The sequence below is a fragment of the Mustela erminea genome, chromosome 8 (genome assembly GCF_009829155.1).
Source record: "Mustela erminea isolate mMusErm1 chromosome 8, mMusErm1.Pri, whole genome shotgun sequence".
NCBI classification, from domain to species: domain Eukaryota; kingdom Metazoa; phylum Chordata; class Mammalia; order Carnivora; family Mustelidae; genus Mustela; species Mustela erminea.
This window is the reverse complement of record NC_045621.1, coordinates 81,889,964-81,906,773: the sequence shown is the minus strand read 5'-3', so window position 1 is coordinate 81,906,773 and position 16,810 is coordinate 81,889,964. Positions and strand designations below refer to the sequence as shown.

Below are 16,810 nucleotides of genomic sequence, written 5' to 3'. Positions count from 1 at the left end.
TGGAAAAGCATCAGAACCCACAAGCCTGTGTTGCTGTTAGTAAAATCCAGTGTTTTCCTTCCTGGTGTCACTCCTTACACCTGCCATCCTCCACAACTTGTGTTATGTTTTATGTCTGGATGTCAGTGTTTCCTGAAGAACTGCTCATTGATCCTCTTGTGTGAAGAACAATATATGGTGGAGAAGATAATCGAAATGATTAGTGCCTTCTTGATATTCTTAATCTAAAGAATCTCATGAAACTATTTTCTATGTGTTTAACAGGATCCTTGTTCCAAAGGGGCTTCCAACTTTTCATTGACTCATGTTCTTTTTTAAATAATTCCACACAAGTGAAAATTTAATCTTACGCTTTTAGAAGATTAAAGCCACATAAAATCCATAACTATTTTAAGATACACCGTATTTATTAAGCATGCCTTCAGTCGTTTAGATGAGACGTTGTTAGTCTCCTTGTATTATATATCTTTACATAATTGATACCCTTTACCTCAACTTACTTTGTTTCAGGTCTGAGTTCATATTGCAAAGTGTATATATTTTATTAATGATGTATTTCAATTTATCCATAATGGAAAAGACCAACACTTATTTATATTTTTGTTTCTTCTGAATGTTAAGTTTATAGACTTATTTTATGTAGTCTTGGACATGTGTTTTCTTGTTCCATGAACCTCTGTAAAGCGTCAGATCTGGATTGCCAGCACTGGGAGTGTCAAACACACAGGTTGAAATTTATCAATATTAGAAAAGTGTTAGCATAGAAATAGATAAATGGGACAAAAATAAATGTCTAGTAATGATATGGATGTGACCAATCATGTGTAAGCTAACAGAAAGCATTTACTTGATAAAAATCTAGGTCAGTAAGAATTTTTAAAATATTAAACCTAATAAAATTAAATACTAATTAATGTACGTAGATCTGATGTGCAGTGGGTTGTGAAAATGGGTAGATTTACTAATTAATATAACTCTTTTGATGAGTTGAATATTTAAGAGGTCTCTAATGCCATGTTTCTTTTTGATACACAGTAAACTGTGTCAGCTAAATGTACTGTCATTATAATTGCTTAGCCTAAATATTTATTTACTCTGACACTTATTCATCCATCAAATAAGTACCAAGGCTAGGCATGCAGAGTGAGCTAGCTGGTGACAGTCACAGCTATCTCTGTAAGTTCAGCTAGGTATTCCTAGCATACCAGTAAGACATCAGAAGAAAAATGCATTTTATTCTTAAAATGTTGCTTATAGATATCAAGTACCTAGTATGTGCCAGCTTATTTACCTATATTATTTCTGATTTGTGTAGTTTCCCAAACTATAAGGTATTATTGCCCCCATTTTAGAAATGCGCAACTGAGGATCAGAGAATGTAAATAACCGTCCAAGACTATGCGTAACTAAGTTAAGATTTGAACTCAGGTTCATCTGATTCTAAAATCCATTTTCTTCCAAGCTGTGTAAGTTCTTCATCTAAAACATTCAATAGTCAAAAATGCTGTTTTCACTGGCAAAATCTTTAAAAATACCCAACAAGTCAGGAATTAAAGCACATCAGTGTATATTAAAAGCCATGTTTGTAAATTTTTATGCACTTTTAGACAAAAGTTATTTTTGCCTTCTCTCTGGACTCTGGTATCAGAGTGTATAATGAGATTGGGATATTTGTATCAACACAGATGAAATATCCAAACTTATCAAGAGAACCTCCCCTCATTTGTGAATCACATTTGGTGACCTTTTTATTAATGGATTTTATCACTTCTTTTAATCAGATCAGAGTGTGTTTCCTAGTGAGTGATATGTCAGTAGATCTTTGAAGGAGGCCACTATGCAGGTACTAGTTCTGCCCTTCCAAGCACACAGTGAGGGGGAAAGAGCCCCACAAGAACATGGGCCTGCTCTTCTCTGTGGTGACGGAGCCTGGACAGAACTCAAGCGACCGGCTCAATTCAGTGCCTTTTCCCACTCTCCTAAACAGCTCAAAATTATTACAGTAAGTCTTCAATTAAGAGAAGAAATCACCTGCTCTAAGAACACTTGATTTGATTGGTAATTTATTTTCAGAAACTTCTTCTAAAGAGTTTTTCTATTATAAACAACCCAAACACTGATTTTTTTAAGGCCTATATGTGAATTCCATGGGACAGACTTAAAAATGTATTACATCTCAAATATGGGAATTGGAGGCAGAGGTAGTTAAAAAAAAAGAAGAAGAAGAAAAAAAATCAGATAAAAAATATAAAATGCTTAGAAAATCTTTCTAAAATTTAAGACTGTACAAGGCTTTATTAATTCTATTTGGTGTTTTGAAATTGCTTCCCAGGAAAGCTCTCTGAACACTTTGCATTGTAACATTTACAGGTTTCTATTAACTTTTTGGACCTCAAATTACAAGTAAAGTTTAATATTTCCATGTAACAGATTTAGAAAATGACCGATAGGATACTTGCTGACATTCCTCAAGTTGTAAAGCAAAGCTCTGATGGATCTGGCAACCAAACCCCAAAGTTCCTGAGTCTCAGTCCAAACATTCAAATTGCTGATTGCAGGTATGTTCTGAAATCCATCAGTAGTGTACATTTAAAACAACTTTCCATTTATGAAGAGAGGCAAGTTTTAGCATTTCTATGGTTCCAGCACGTGTCCTGTGGTGATTTGGGTTAGGGAGGAATCCAGAAGCAAGTGCCCTTGCCTGGCAAATTTTACCAGGCCCGTGCCTCCTTCCTGCTGCCCACTTGCTGTCCAGAGAACAAAAATCCATCCATGCCAAGAACCCTGGCCTCTGACGATGACCGAGTTCTGTCAGTGTCCATGTGGTTTTTCACTGTTTTCGAAGAACCAAAAAAGATTTAGATGACTTTGCTCACCAACTTAATAATAAAACCTCACCTTCTCTATGGTGATAATCATGAAATACAACTTTTTCACTTTAAAACCCTTTTATATTCTCTTATTTTTTTTAATAAAAAATATTTAATCAACTCTTCTAACCACATGAAAATAGAATCCTCTGAAGAGGCAGAGCATGAATTTGTACCAGAAGAGAAAATAATTCAAACATTGATTTGCCTTAACTCTTAAAGAGATATATTGACTAACAAGAATATAAATAAACCTATGAATAAATATATGCTCATGGATATTTATAAATTTTTTTAAAACTTTGGAAAAGAAAGTGTTTTTCTTTCAGCGCAGAATACATTTGATCGAAACTCAGTACAGCTATTAATATGGTAGGTATAAGAAAATGAAATAGAGACCATAAAAGAACACTTTGGATAAAAGACTGCAAACTAATGAGCTTGGTTTTTTGTTCTATGTAATTTTTTCTCAGAACATGCCAGTAAAAATAAGTTAATAAATAAATAAATAAATAAATAAATAAAGGGAAATTGTCATTACCTACTTTGGAAGCTACAGGTGCAAAAAGATTATGGGATTAAAAATGCTCAAGGATGGATTATACTGTATAAATTAGCCGTCTCAGGATATGGGAGGTTTGTGTAGAAATAATTTCTTAGTCTTACAGGGAATAATGCAGAGGGGAGAAGGGCAAAGGCTCCTTTAAGGTCATGACTGAATAAATAATAGTTGCTATTAAAAGTATTTCCAACCACATTTTTAAATACTTAGATTTTATCCCTCATCTGATGCACAAGGCTTCTAGGTTCAGAGTTGCCTTCTGCTCTGTTTTTTAACCAAATACCAAAACTCTATTAAATTCTTGATTGTGTGATAAAAATCTATGTCTGTTCTTTCAGTTAAGTTTTTGCAATATGAGCCATGTCTTCTTTGCTGTAAGATATTTTTACAACAATGTCTTGCTGTTTAAGAAGGTTTCCTATGATCGGGGTTACACCCCTTGTTTTGTTTACATATTCCAGGTTTAATGTTTCCTTGTGAACAAAAGGAACTGAAATATGTTTGACTTTAGACATGGAGTCTGTATAATCACAGGTGAAAACAGAACCCAGAGTGGTGTGATATGTTTGCTGATTCAATGATCTATTCTGTACCTTTCAAGAAATAAATTGCCCCAGTGTGCACATTGGGAGAATTTTATTCCATTGCAATACACTGAACTCACTTAATGAACTCACTAGAAATTCTTGAGTTCTCTAGGAAATGCCTAAACTACTATTTACTAAAATCAGGTGGTCCGAAAACATTGATGCAGCTTTAAAAGTACCCAAACTCTAGGCAGTAAATGTTAACTCTACAAGAATTTCACTCATTAAAATTATGCTTAAAAATATTTCTGTGGTATCAAAACATTTCATTTCTACATGCAGGTAGTACTGGGTAAATAAAATCATAGAGCTCGTCCTTTATAGGAACTTATATCAAACACATTAATGCCAGTCATGCAAAGAGTAGAGTAAACATTATTTTATAAGAATTATACTTCTTGAAAATTCAAAGCAACAACTCACCTCTTACAGATTAAAAATGGAACTAAGCAACAGCAGTCTGAAGGAGTTGCTGAGGTACTCTTAGGGGAGAGCTGCTCCAGGAAATTTCAGAGTATCTGTCCAAGACCCATGAGTACAGGTATAAGGGAGTATATTTATCACGGAGGCCCTAGAGCAGGAATCCTGTGCTGCACAACTCCACAAGACACGTTTCATACTAGATAGCCTGACAGATATGCTTCCTGGATCACAATTCCATAGAATCTTCCCCACAGTTGAGCAACCCAGAGGTCTGGTTCTAAAGCAATGTTTTTCAGTCTTTTGGTACTGCCTTCTACAGTGAGAAATTAACTTGCATTATAATCCACTAGATGCATGTTTTTAATACAAAAGTTTCCTTAAAAAAAACTCTTATCATATGTGATGCACTCTGATCTTTTTGATCCCATTCTGTCTTATCCTATCTTACTCTATTTTCTTTCTCTAAGAGAGTCATGACCCACTGAAATGATTTTATCACCCACTAATGGAACATGACCCAGCACTCATACATAACAGCTTGCACAAAATGATACCCTACTTATACAATGTATTCTTTTATTTTTTTATTTCATTTATCAAAATATAATCATTGGAGCATGCTAAATTGGTTTTGCAGACCCAAATAGGTCTAAACTGTCTTAAAATATTCCTGAGATAATTAACTCAGCAAATATTTGTTGAGTACCTAGTATGTGCTAAGCACTGTTTTAGCACTACAGATAAAGTAGTATACAATGGAAGAATACAAAGTTAACTGTATTTATAACTCAGAAACTCAGTTTGCTCTGCTCGTTAAACAAAATAAGGAGCTAGAACTTCTGAATGGAATATTGAAGCATTTTACCTGTGACTCTACCCCCATATTCAGACAGCAGATATCCCACCAAGCAAGGGATTTAACCTCATTTCTCAATATTTGTTTCCTTAAATACATATTTTTAAAAACGTGATAGAAAGCATTGTAAGAAAACCCAAAACTGGGTTAGTTGAATAAACAATGGAAAATCTCAAGCATTTTTGCATTTATTCTAACAGTTTTCAGAGTGATTCTATGTGTTAAGAAGGGAAACAGAAATGATCAGTAGCAAAAAAAAAAAAAAAAAAATCACATCTCTCTCTCTTTTTTTTGTCTGACTCCATTAGCACCACAAGACTGATCTTGATGATGATTCAGATATATTCCAGTATTCAAGCTGCATCCCTTCCACTGGTTTTCCTCCTTCCCAGAGGGTTTGCCCTGTTAACGGTGGAGAGCATTTTCTAAGATGCTGCTATCAGTCCCCTCCCCCTCTTCTCTTTGAGTGCTTTGGTTTGGGGTCCCTCCCCCCTTCCTTTTAGGAAACAAATAGCCACATCCCTAGGTCTTCCTGCCTACTTCTGGTAAAGAAATGCTAGGAATTTACCTGAGGATAGAAATCGATGTATTTTTGTACATATATATACCATGCCATTAAAATAATGTCTTGTTGGAAGATCTAGACTTCGCATACAAGTTATCTTTCTATTTATATTTTTAAATCAATCCTTTAAGTATAGAGGAGAATATTTTACTATTTCCATGGGATTGAAGAGTGAATTATATTTATTAGACTCACTAGGGCATGATGTTTTCTCTTGCTTTTACAAGCATTCATTTTTATTAAGGATTACCATTGACCTTGTTTGCATTTAAAGTACACTTGGCAAAGCAAATGATAAAGGTCAAATGGTGAAAGCATATCTTTTATATGACTCATTTCTTAGTTCTTGAATTTTTTATGGATAAAAATCAGTATTGGGGCATATTAACTTAGAATTTGGGCATATTGACTTAGAAAAAGTTTTCTAACATAAAGTAATATTTATTCTAAATTAGAAATATAGATCAAACTGGTATAATGACATTTTTTTAAAAAACGTATTTGTTCATTTGCCATCTCTGCACATCCAGAGATGTGTACAACAATATTAATACTTCAGAGCTGACCACAGAAGTGTTTAGCATAATATAAACACGACTTTTCTTAAAGAATATCAGTAACAAGAGAAATAAATCTAAAGTGGTAGATATTACCTTTATTTTTAAAAGCAATTTTTTTTTTTTTAATGAAGCAGAAAAAGACTTTAAGAATGAAACTAGTAGTTGTAGGAAAATATCCTTTCAAAATCCTAAGAAAAAAATTTACTTGTGCTATTTAGGTATGTACAGACACATACACACACACACACACACACACACACACACACACACACATCATAAATTACATGTGGAGACAAAGTTCCATTTATATGTAGAAATCTACCCCACTAGACAAGCTACTACTGCCGTTGCCTGATTGTCCTGGTTTATTTCAGTCTCCGATTGGATGTGTAGGCACGTGATCTCACACCAGGAAACTTTGCTTGAGCGGCTTTCCAATCTTATCTCCTACTTCATTAAAAACAACAGACAATGAGAAAGAGAAATTATGCCAGTTCATGGTGCTGCTGGCTGGTGTAAAATAATCATTTTTTCCAATTAAAAGACTTTTCCAGCTTACTAACTTGTTCCAGGCTCCAGCTGCCTTTTAGTTATTTAACTGCTAAATGTTTAGTGAATAGTTGTTTAAAAAAAAAAAAGAAAGAAAGAAAGAAAGAAAGAAAGAAAGAAAGAAAAGAAAACGAAATGAAAAAACTTAGCTGTCCCTTTCATTAGTTTAAGCACTAAACATCTTGGCTAGGAAAAAAAATTCAGCTTTAAGAAAACATTTTTCCCCGCATGCTTCAAGAGACCATATGGTTTTTATGCAGAGCTATGAAGTAGTTTTGCCAGAGAGTGCCTATGCAAGATTAAGTGGGTCAGAAATAAGTAAGCTCCAATTTTGCTCCAAATATAAAAATTCAAGGTCCTCTTTGGATGACCCCAAGCATTACTGAGTGACTTGAAGAACTCAGTGTACTTGGTGACAGACCTTTTCCTCAGTAAGGGGATTTTAACTTCCTGGAACACGTGAAGTCTAAAGAAACTTGTCCTATGCTATGCATCTCCTTGCCTGCCCCTTATGTCCAGGCTTTGGACCAATACTGGAAAGTCAGTTTTCACTTTTTCCACAAATGGGTGATATGCCCTCCCTTACTTCCCATACATATATGCTACACACACACAGCATCAAAAGCTCTGATTTCTGAAAGTTGAATGTAGATTTTATGACCTTAATGGATTCATTCAACCAACATTTTTGGAATGCCAGCTCTGTGTTAGAGATACGTGTTAGGTCTTAGAAATAAGAAGTGATCCTTTTCTTTAATGGTTTAGAAAGATGGTTTTAAATTTTTGTGCTGCTTGTTTAAGGCATCAGGTTTAACCATGGTAGGAGGGTAGGAGTGTGTGAAAAGGCAGCATATAATATTTTCAGTCACATTTCTTTGTTTTCAGAATGCATGTCTCCATGCACTTATCTCCTTGTCTTTTTTTCTAATGACCTTATTTCTACTTGGAAGCCCTATCTCCTTTTCCACTCTCGAATCCGCAATCAAATGTTACCACTTGCTTAGTTTACCCTAACACCTTCAATTTTACAACTGTCCTCTTGCTATATACCTGTTAAATCTCTTAGCATCTTGCATTATAGTTTCACTAGCTATATGAATAGAGCTTTAAAATCTCCTGATTCATATAAGCCTTCAATACTTGTGTATTTGAGAAAGGAAAAAGAAAGACAGGGAGATTTGTGTGTTTATCAATTTCCTAAACTCTACTTCCTGCAAGAAAGGGGCAGCATGCTGTTTTTTGTTGTTGTTGTTGTTTTGTATCACCATTTCTATCCCTTATTCAGCAGAGCATTCATGTTTATTGTTGAAAATTAGAGAAAATATAAAATAGGCCTTGATTTTCATATTACCCTTAAGAAGCTTGTGGTGCTCACCAGCTTCTTGTTTGTAATACAAAAATACACACAGAGTAACCATATTTCTTTATGGTCATTCCTCAAGAATATTTAGATGGAGAGCTTTTAGAATGATGTCCCCATATGTCTACCTCCTTGCATCCTAAATATGGATGCTTTTCTCTTACAAAAAAAGACAAAAATATTAATAATAGAAACTTCTAAGGAAACCCTACATCTATAAATCCTTGCTAGAGTATTTTGAAAAATGGTCCTCTGACTGTGGTTAGAGGAATGGTGATCTGTACATTTAAATATATCATTGTTGGTTAACAGGAAAAAAGGCCACAGATAGCGATTACCAATAAATAAGAGTTGTTATTAGCTTGTTTAAAAAGATGGTTTCCAAATGCAAATAAAGCACAGTGCCTATTTATGGAAATAGCAACTTTCAGAAGCAATGAAATGTTTAAGATGTTCATTGTGTTTTTTACAAATCTGAATTAACATTTAAAGAATTGTATACCATATGCCTACTTCAACTTTCAAAATGTTCTTACTCTGTTCTTCGTGAACATAGTCATTGTTTCATGATAATATTTTATAAATATTTATATATTTTTAAACAGAGGTTTCTTTTTAAAAATCTCATTCTTTAAATGAAGCACTGAGAACTTAAAAAAACAATGACATCTGGGAAATATTGCAAAGTTTGTGCAATATAGAGATATTGTAGGTGTGTTGGATATACTGATGTATACTTATTACTATTACTACATCACCACTACTAACTACAACTACTAATGTAAATAATAATGCCGACAATGATAGCTCCTTTTATTTGTAGAGACTTTTACACATTACAAGCCTTTCCTTTACCTGTTTTTGATTCTCACAACAACCATGCCATCATACCAGTTTTTCCTGAGGAAAAATTCAAAGATAGCAAAGTATCGTATGCAGCAAGATGTTCATCCCTGTGTTATAAATAATGATGAGAACATGAAAGTGTAAAAGCCAAACTTTATAAGAATTGTTCAATAAATATGATCAATCCATATACCACAAGGTTTAAAAGATTAATACAAATGTCTATATATCAAAAAGGAAAGATTGTGGTGTTATTCTGTTAGAAGAAAACAAGAATATAAAATGATATTTGTGGTACTACTAGGACTATGGAAACATTTCTGTATATTTGTATTTGGGCAGGCCTCAATGGTAACATGGTCAAATATAAAGTTTCTTATGGCAGAGCACCGCAGTACAGTATTTGAATTACTTTAGAGTTTCAATAACACTGATGTTGTTCTTGATATCATATACATGTTTAATATAAAATTAAATGCATAAACCTGTCACAGTATTTGCTGAATGCATATATTACATAATGCATCTCTATAGGGAAAGGCCTTTGATGAAAAAAAAAAAAAATGACTGAAGGTTCCTTTTCAACAGAATGTGATTCTCCCACCCCATCCCTTGTGCATCTGGATCACCAGGGGTGATTGCAAACAATACTACTGCTCAGGCTGCACCCCAGGAGATGTTTTCAACTGCTCTGGGATAGGGCCCAGGCATTATGTTTGTTTGTTTGTTTGTTTGCTTGTTTGAAGTTCTCCAGGTAGTAATACTGTTGTGCAGCTTGGATTGAGAACAGCTAAAACGATTATAATCCTAAACAACTGAAAGTTTATCCTTTTAAATGTTAAGTTCCTTGAACTTTCATCACTAGCATAAGACTTTCAAGATTAAGAATGCTATTTGGATGGTAGCATTTGGTCTGATTTAAGGAATCCTAAATACAGAGTATCTTTATGCTATCAGAGTGACGAAAATTAAAAAATAATGATAAAATACAGTGTCGATGAGAAATGAGCACTGCCATACACTGTTTACAAAAATGTAAATGGAATGTGTATTGATCAACTTTGCTGTAGGGCAGTTTGACAATATGTATCCAAAGCTTTAAAAATACATAAACCCTTTTATCCCTGGAATCCCATTTTAAAGAATTTATCCTTAGAAAATAATTGAGCATATTGGCAAAGATGAGTTAATAAGAATGTCTATCAGAGTGTTGCTTACAATAGTAATTATAATTCAATCATAAATAATCAAATAACCACAACTATGGACTGATTAAATATTGATACATGATAGTAGTAAAATGACTCAGAAGTTAACACAAGTTAACATGGAAAGATATTCAAGACATATTGATAAAAGAAAAAAACTACAAAATAGCATAATTCCATTTTTGTTAAAATATACAATATGTGTATATATGTCTGCATATGTATAAACATACAGGTGGGCAAAGCCTGAAGAGGTATACACTAACATATTAATAGTTATCTCCATAGGTATTTTTTCTTTTCTGCTTTGTACTCTCATGCATATTCTAATTCTTTTTTTTTTTCACTAAAAGCAAGTGGTAGTATTATAAAGACCAAAAACATTTTCTTAAATAAAAAATATATCTTGAAAAATAAAGCCTTGCTACCTTTATCCAGCCAATTGAGTGAGCTACAACGCAGATTCCTCTTTCTTCACTTAGTTCAACTTGTGAAAAACAAGCTATTTGTTAGTTTGAAAGACCTGTTTCTTTATATTTTTTAGTATTTCTAAACTTCTTCAATATATGTATTTTCAAAGCAGATTAGGAAGTATAAAGTTAAACTCAAGTTTTATTAACAGATTCCAACTCATCTCTGATGACAATTAATCTGACTTAACGCCTCAAAGGTGACCTGTAACAAATTAATTGAAATGTATCTTAATGTATTTTTATGGGATCATCTTCCTTAACATCCATAAATAATAAGTGGTTTGGTTTTTTTCCTTCTTCATTTTAGGCGGTTCAGGACCATCATCCTCCATAGCCATAGCTGGCACCAACCACCCCGCCATTACAAAGACAACATCTGTTCTTCAAGATGGCGTCATAGTTACCACCGCAGCTGGAAACCCACTGCAGAGTCAGCTGCCTATTGGGAGTGATTTTCCTTATGTTGGCCAGGAGCACGCACTTCATTTTCCATCCAACAGCACTTCAAACAACCATCTTCCACACCCCTTGAACCCCAGCCTCCTCAGTTCTCTACCTATCTCTTTGCCAGTGAATCAACAGCATCTCCTAAACCAGAATCTATTAAATATCCTCCAGCCTTCAGCAGGAGAAGGCAAGTCTGAGATCAACCTCCACCCTTTAGGTTTTCTCAACCCGAATGTAAACACTGCTTTAGCTTTTCTCTCCGGTGACATGGATGGGCAGGTATTGCAGCCTGTTCACTTTCAGCTCTTAGCAGCCCTGCTTCAGAACCAAGCCCAAGCAGCTGCCATGCTTCCCCTGCCATCTTTCAATATGACCATCTCAGATCTTTTGCAACAGCAAAATACCCCTTTACCCTCATTATCACAGATGACAGCCCCACCAGACCATTTGCCAAGCAATCAGTCAGAGAACAGCCGAGCTGAGACCCTTTTAACCAGCCCCCTGGGGAACCCTTTACCAAGCTTTGCAGGCAGTGACACTACTTTTAACCCCCTGTTCCTCCCAGCTGTCACTGGGGCCTCGGGATTAATGGCCTTGAATCCCCAGCTGTTGGGAGGTGTCCTGAACTCAGCATCGGCCAACACCGCTAATCATCCAGAGGTTTCCATAGCAACTTCCTCCCAGGCAACCACTACCACAACCACTACATCATCAGCAGTGGCAGCACTGACTGTCTCAACACTTGGTGGGACAGCAGTGGTGTCAATGGCAGAAACATTGCTGAATATATCTAATAATGCTGGGAATACACCTGGTCCAGCTAAACTCAACAGTAACTCTGTGGTGCCACAGCTACTTAACCCTCTACTGGGGACAGGTCTGCTTGGTAAGTTAAATTTTTTCACAAATTTTTAAAAAAGAAACGTTTTTCTAATCCTATTTTCTCCTTTTTAAAAACTCCATTTTGTCACACTATTTTTAAAAATGTTTTTGTTATGTCACAGCTTGCTTAAGGAACTAAATATAATAACACCCACACACATCCATAGTTATACAAACATGAAAATGACTTTTTCCTTTTCCCCTATTCTAGCAGTACTAAATATCATTTTAATCTGCTTTCTCTGATCTTCTAATTCTGATGCCACTTAAACCTAACCTACCTATGATTCTCTTAAGCCAAGTAGAGTCTTATTTTTCAAACAATAAAGCACAGGTCCATCTTAAAAATAACTTTCATTTGAATTTTATTTGGTGTGGCATCACAGGGTTAGTATGAGCAGCTGCACTGTGGATGGAAACAGCTTGAGGAAGTGTTTTTTCCAGGTGATCCCTAAATAACAAAACTAAATGCTTATCCAGCAAAATAAGAAACAAGGCATTAAAAACATTCAAAGATAAACTTTGCCCAAGTTCAGGGAAACAGACAGTCTCAATCGCTGCTGTTAGATAGCCTCAGACAGTATGAGTCTAGAACGTTGTGGCTTAAAAACAAAATCCTTCATGTAGATTATTCTATCACAAAAAGGTTAGAAAATAATGTCCAGTACATCCAACTGACTCATGCAGGTAACTCTAAAATTAAGTGTAGGGATGGTATCCGAAAAGTCTGGAAACAGGCAAAATGATACTGCCAAAAGGGCATCTTCAGTACATAAAAATTAGTAGTAATATGTCTTCAGATTTTATGGACACCTTTGTAATCCAGTTTACTAATTTTATGGTTTACTAGTTGCTATAGTTTATTAGTTAGATTTGCCATTGAAATCAACAGTTAAATCATTTAAAAAGCATTGCAGATTTGCATATTTCAAGTTACAAGACAATTTCAATGACATTGTCTTCAAGATCATTTCAATGTAATTTCCAAACAAGTTAAACATGAATTCTGAATATAAACTTAATTATTAACTAATCCCGTCTGATTGTATAACATTTACTTTAATGATTATGACAATGAATTCTTTTGTATTGTTAGCTTTCTTTACAATTTTAATTTTAGGTGACCAACATTTTACTTAAAAGCAAAATGTGTTTTTCTAGGCCAAATCTGATTTTATTTGGTGGTATTTATTGATGACTGTGGCTTGAGAACAAAATTTCGTAAATAAGCCCTATTCAGACCCATTCATTTTAACAATTTGCTCAAAGACATGATTACTAAAACATTTTAGGATTAATTTCAACCTTTAGTTTCAGGTGCTCAACAAAAATTATTTAAAGGAATTCTACAACTCTGAAGCTCAGTATATGGGGATTGGCTAATGGATAGAGCAAAGACTACATAGTGTCTCCAGAATATAAAATCAAAAAAATAATTACGAAAGATAAAATTAAGTAATAAAGCTCCTCTTTATTTACCACTTAGTAAGACATTGAGGAGAAAAAGAGAAAAGAATGACCATGTCAGGTCTAGTTTTCAGTTTTTGTTTCAGGAAACCTCAGGTACAAAGATAGGCATAGGATCTCCAAAGAGTCACACTGACTTACATTTTATGTTTTTCAAACTATAGGTGACATGTCCTCAATAAACAATTCTTTGAATAACCATCAACTGACTCATCTGCAGTCGCTGTTAAACAACAATCAGATGTTTCCTCCAAATCAGCAGCAGCAGCAGCAACTTCTTCAGGGGTACCAGAACCTGCAGGCATTTCAAGGACAGCCCACAATTCCTTGCGCGGCTAACAGTAACCCCATGGCTTGTCTGTTTCAGAACTTTCAGGTACTCTCCTTCCCTGGGTTCCTCGAATAGTAAACAATATCTAGGTCTGTTGAAACTCTTAGCTGGGGGAGAAGAGATAGGAGAAGGAAGTCATGAGCTCTCTCACCACCACTGACTGTGGTAATGAATGTTCTTAAACATTATGGTCTTTTCGTGAAGGTTATTTTATTTAGTCTGAGGCATCTCAGTGGTCCTTTCAGAGCTGATAGTAAAAACTGACCATAGGATCCTCTTAAACCCTTTCATGGTTTCCATTGCTCTCATGACTGAAATCGTATTTTTCACCTGCTGGTTCAGCCTCATTCACCAGGCCCAGCCTTTACCACCCTCCCTGGCTTCAACCACTTAGTCTTCCCTTTTAGTTCTACAAGCTGAATACATTACTGATAGATTAAGGAGATGGCAAGAGTAACACTTAATAAATATAAAGAGAAAATATAGAAGTATTTTTTAAATACTCTTGAGGTAGAGAAGGCTCTTTCAGTAAGACACAAAATCAAGAAGTCCAAAAGAAAAGAAGTGATAGGGTTGGATATATAAAACTTTAAAATCTCTGTATGATAAGGGCATTCTAAATGAACTTAAAGACAAGTGGCACCTGGCAGAAAATACTTGCATAATAATAGCAAATAATTGACATTCATTATAGGAAAAAAGCTCCTACAAATCAGGAAGAAAAAAGATAATTGATTAGAAAAATGAGCAATAGATATGAACAGAAAATTCACAGAAAATGAAAAATAAATTATTAATGAACATATGAAAAGAGTAATCAGAGTTATACAAATTACAACACTAATGTGTCCATCAGATTGATTGATATCCCTTGCTGACAGTGGTGTGGGGAAATGGATTCTTTTAGCTATATTGTTGGTCTGATTGTATGCTGATATAGTTCTTTTGGAGGTTAATTTGATAGTTCATCAGGTTTTTAAATATACATATCCTTTGATGCAGAAATTCAACCTCTTTGTATCTATTTTAGAGAAATCTTCCAATGTGAACAAAAGGGCACATGCTAGAATGTTCATTACAACTTGATTTGTGGTGGCAAAAATTAGAAACCTCTTAATTGTCCATCAGTCTGGAAATGGCTAAATATACTATTTATATATTCATATGTATATGTTTAAATGTGTATAATATATCTGTCTTCCTAGTAGTTTAAAATGTTTAGGTAGATTTACATAACTGATATGGAAAGATCCACAAGAACACAAAACTTTAATACTATAATATTATAGAATAGTACTAAAATACTATACCATTTATGTGAAAGAAGGAAGGAAAGAAAACTAGATCTATACCTGCACACCTTAAAGTATTAAAGGATGTACTCCAGCACTGATTTCTTCTGAGAAAGGAAATGGAGTGGGATGGGAAAGTCAGGTTTGGGTGGGTGGGGAGTAGTGGTCAAGAACAGTTTTATCTTTTTTGACAATGAGAAAATATTCAGACACATCTTGTGTAATAAAATAATTTAGAAGGGAGGAGAAAGTGCCCAGCCATGTCACTAAGAATGTCAAGCAAGTAGATAAAGCCTGAAGAGAATCCCCTAGATTTAGGACATCACCAGTAATGGGTGGAATTCAGTTTTAGTGGAGTGGTAAGAGCACAGGGGAGATGGCAATGGATGGAAGGATGAAAAGGTTGAGAATTAAAGAGTGTGGATTACTCTTTCAAACACTTAAGGATGGGAAACATAAGAGTAAAAGGGTGGTGCCCCAAGGCAGACGTAGGCTGAAGCAAACTTTTAAAACATGGAAGCTATGCACATCGTTGTGTGCTAAAGGAAAGAGCCAAAAAAACAAAATAAAACAAAAAAGTGAAGAAGATTGAACATAATGTAGGGAAGGGATAACAAACGAGGCAAAAATCCCTGAGGAGTGCTTTGGATCCAGCTCGAATCCAAACACTACACTTCCACCTTTCCAAGATACCCTCAGAAAGCAGAAGAGGCCCCTCTTACACTGAGAAGCGGGGCAGGATTTGGGGCATGTGTAGTTGCAGACAAGTATGTGCTGTGAGGGGGTAGGGAGTAGCAGAGTATAAGAACTATGAGAATTCTTAACCTATCAACTCCCATTTTCTGTTAGTAAGGTTGTACACTAAGAATAGTGCCAGAGATGGCGGAGCAGCCCGCTTGAAGAAGTGGATCAAGATACGAAGAGCTGTGAAGGAGAATGCTTCCCAACTAGAGGGTCGTCAGATTGATGGAACAATAAGCTCCCAGCTATAGCTGAAAGCCCCAAATTCCTAGACAGATACTCAGCTTTCTCACTGTGGATATAGATAAGCAGGCAGTTAAATTGATCCCAGATTGAGATTTTATCTGGTAGGTGTAGACCGGAGGAGAATAACAAGAGAGTCATTGATAGGCGGATGAATCCCTGGTTCTGGTTTAATGGGAAAGCATGCGAAGACAAGAAGGGAGAAATTGTTGAGGGGAAAATCCAAAGTAGCAAGGGTCTGGAGCAGCAATTTCTGGTGGGCTTGGTGTGATTAGAATAATTTGGGGGACTTTTTCCAACTGCACTCATCCTTCCTGTCCTGAGCATTGATATTCTTACCTACTGGGCATTCCCTCCCTTCCTCTCTTCCCAATTAAGAATCACTTCTATACAGAGCCATTGTCACTGCTAACAGCATGGCGGTGTCCCCCAGTCAGTAGCTGGGTATGGTTAAGGAGTAGATATCACTATTCTATCTAAAGTCTTCAAAAACATAGTTTTGTATCAGAAATATTTTATTGTTGAGTGTGTGTGTGTGTGTGTGTGTG

At 35.2% G+C, this 16,810-nt stretch overlaps 1 protein-coding gene across 5 annotated transcripts in view; it reads left to right on the top strand.

Moving 5' to 3' along the window:
- The window catches only part of MBD5 (methyl-CpG binding domain protein 5), a 178,220-nt gene that overhangs the window by 135,281 nt on the left and 26,129 nt on the right, over positions 1-16,810 (top strand). For 4 of the 5 annotated variants that reach the window (XM_032354061.1, XM_032354057.1, XM_032354058.1 and 1 more), the window contains 2 exons: positions 11,167-12,192; positions 13,820-14,031. In XM_032354061.1, coding sequence (XP_032209952.1) covers positions 11,167-12,192; positions 13,820-14,031 — 1,238 coding nt within the window. The remainder of the gene's footprint in view (positions 1-11,166; positions 12,193-13,819; positions 14,032-16,810) is intronic. The other variant, XM_032354060.1, reaches the window with a different exon arrangement.